This window comes from Lactuca serriola, chromosome 4 (genome assembly GCF_051521515.1).
Source record: "Lactuca serriola cultivar US96UC23 chromosome 4, Lser_US96UC23_V15, whole genome shotgun sequence".
In the NCBI taxonomy this organism is placed as follows: domain Eukaryota; kingdom Viridiplantae; phylum Streptophyta; class Magnoliopsida; order Asterales; family Asteraceae; genus Lactuca; species Lactuca serriola.
In genome coordinates this window covers 34518606-34521474 of record NC_136411.1, presented here as the reverse complement: position 1 = coordinate 34521474, position 2869 = coordinate 34518606, and the positions used below count along the sequence as shown (strand labels likewise).

General features: G+C 38.0%; 1 protein-coding gene across 1 annotated transcript; it reads right to left on the bottom strand.

Annotated features, from left to right (window-relative positions):
- Positions 1-263: 263 nt before the first annotated feature.
- Positions 264-968, bottom strand: LOC145098210 (uncharacterized). Its single transcript, XM_079035874.1, has one exon. It carries the CDS (start codon positions 966-968, stop codon positions 264-266), a length of 705 nt encoding a protein of 234 aa, XP_078892000.1.
- Between the last annotated feature and the right edge of the window lie 1901 nt (positions 969-2869).

The following is a 2869-nucleotide window of genomic DNA, read 5'->3' as shown; positions in this document are numbered from 1 at the left end:
TTTTTGTGATGGGTATTAAGAAAATTGAGGTATCATCATAACATGTGGCGGGTTTTGCTTTGGTGGGTATGGTTTAGTTGGGTTATTCCTCTAAATTGGGTTGTAAGTGTTTTGAAATCCCATGGGTCTTGGTTGACCTTGATATCCGCCCATTGCATTAACATCCTCCGGTTCACTACCAGGTGTGTGGCACTTATCCGTATAATGTCTCGTATTGTACAAATACCACACACCATCAATTGTTGACCACTTTCAACCACCATTTAACTTAACACATTGGTCAAATCCAAGAGCTTTGATTCCAAGTGTTGGGTGTTGGTAACTTCACCAACCACTAGTCGGGAATTTCTTTTCATTTCATTTCGAGTCCCAAAGTTCCTTTGATTTTGAGAAATGGTTCCAAAAAGTGATCTTATCTCTTGAGGTGTCTTGTTGAAGATGTCACCACCAGTTGAAGCATCAATCATCCTTCGATATTTTTCATTCATACCCTCATAAAATTCTTGAAGGAGTAATTGTTCGGGTATGTTGTGTTGAGGACAACTGGTACACAAGTTGTTGAATCGCTCCCAGAAATCATGAAAAGTCTCATTCTTCCCTTGACGAATCCCTAAAATGTCACTTCTTTGGCTTGATATCCGGGAAGTGGGATAAAACTTGCTAGTGAAGGCTTTGAGTAACTCTTCCCATGTGTGAATAGATCCTACTGATAATTTAAATAACCACTCTCTAGCTTTATCTTCCAAGGTGAGTGGGAAGGCGGTTAGTTTGAAATCATCCAATGTCACATGTTCGGGCAACATGCTAACACATATCATATGAAAGGACTTTAAATGCCTTTGAGGATCTTCTCTATCCAAACCATGGAACTTGGTGAGTTGATGTATGAAACTTGACTTCAATTCAATCCCTCGGCGGTTTGCAGGACAAACAATAGCATGGGGTGTGTGAGTAACATTCTTCTCCATCATTTGTCTAAGTGTTAACTCTTGAAGGGGGTTGGGTGGATTAGGGTTATTGGGATATTGTTGCATGTAATTGGTAAGTTGTTGGTAAGGTGGGTATGGTTATTGAAGGTGATTTTACATTTGTGGTGGATAAGGTTGGTAGTTAGGATATTGGTTGTAGGGGAGTTGTTGTTGTGGGTACATTGGTTGTTGGTACATTGGAGTGTGTTGGTAATTAGGTGGATTTGGGTAATGTACTTGTTGTTGAACTTGAAAAGAATTGTTTTGAGGTTGGTTGTTTTGGTGGAAGTTTTGGTTTTGTTGTTGTGGTTGATGATAATTGGGTTGATTTGGTTGATAAGGGGGTTGATTCCAAGGTGGCATATCTATAAAAGGTTATTGGTGTTGTTGTTGTTGTCTTGGTTATTGGGGTGGGGTATTGGCATCTTGATTGTTTGGGTTTGGGTTGGGATTGTGAGGTGGAGTGTGATTCATGGCTATGTAGTTTTCAAACAGAATCTCTTCAAATGAATGACAAACAATTAGGGAACTCGGTTCGGTGTCGGTATCACATGAAGTATGAACTTGATCTTCTATGTAGATTAATGGAGAAGAGGAAGAAGCTTAAATGAGTTGTTGTTGCTTTGCTTGTTTGGCTAACTTTTTCAACCTTTTTGCTTCTTTTTCAATTTCCGTATTGTAGAGTAGTTCACCGATTCTTGTAGACCTAAGCATAAACAATCAAATAACAATAACCAATTTCCCCGGCAACAGTGCCAAAACTTGGTGGGATGTCAAGTCCACCAAGCAAATTACACCCTTTGTTTGCAAATAAAACACAATATAATGGTAAAAAGGGGTATCGATCCTTGGGGAAATGGTTGTATTCAATGACCAATGCAATCCAATAGAACTAGTGTAAATAAACTAACTAACTAGAATTAACTAAAGGGGGGGTCGATTGCTTGAAAACTAAAAGACTTGAATAACCAAAAAGCTTGAAATTACGCAAGATCATGAGATGCTCAAATATTTAAGAGAATTGGTCAAATTGAGGCAATCAAACACAATGGATATTTGTGTGTTTATTATTAGGATTTAATATGAAGCTTATCATTCATCCCAAATTGGTTATAGTAATCATGAAGCATGATATGCCGAGATTCTTCATAGGTAGTATGGAGGTTGGGGAAGCCCACAACACACCTTCTTAATAAAATCAAGGATTCAATTAAAGCAATTAAACCCAAAAAGTTGATTAGCCTTAAGAATGAAGGAATCCCCAATTCCTAGAAGATGCCAATGCTTATACATCCATAAAGGAGTTATGATCCATAAGCTAGAGATGATTGCTACCATCATAAAGCTCTTGTTCTAAGTAAATTTAATGATTCAATGCAAAACTAAAGAAATAAATCAACAATTTCTCATTCAAGTACCAAGCTCATGATCAAAGTATCAAACAAGCATAAGAAATATGAACTAGAATCATATAAGATAAAATGATAATCAAGCATGAATCTTTCAAAACCCACAAATATCCAAGGGTTTTAGCCAAAGTTAACAAGAATAGACAAACTAGCCACTCATGGCAACAAAACAATAATCACAAAAGTGTTTTTGCATCAAGAATCTACCAATTACTTAGAAAGATGAGAAGAAATGTCTCCAAGCTCCTAAAATCGCCTTCTCTGGTCTCTAATGGTGGAAAATCAAAGTCACTGCTATTAGATCCAACCCCTAAGGTAAATGGTGAGCCAAATGACCAAAATGCTCAAAATTGGGGAGTTGCGCGGGTACCCGCACGCGTGAGAATCCACCCTCACAAATATTGTTGGAATGCTATTGGCTCATTTTTCCTCCACTACACCATTCCACTACCCAGGATTCCCTTGGTCCCCTCCATATCCCACATGATTCAA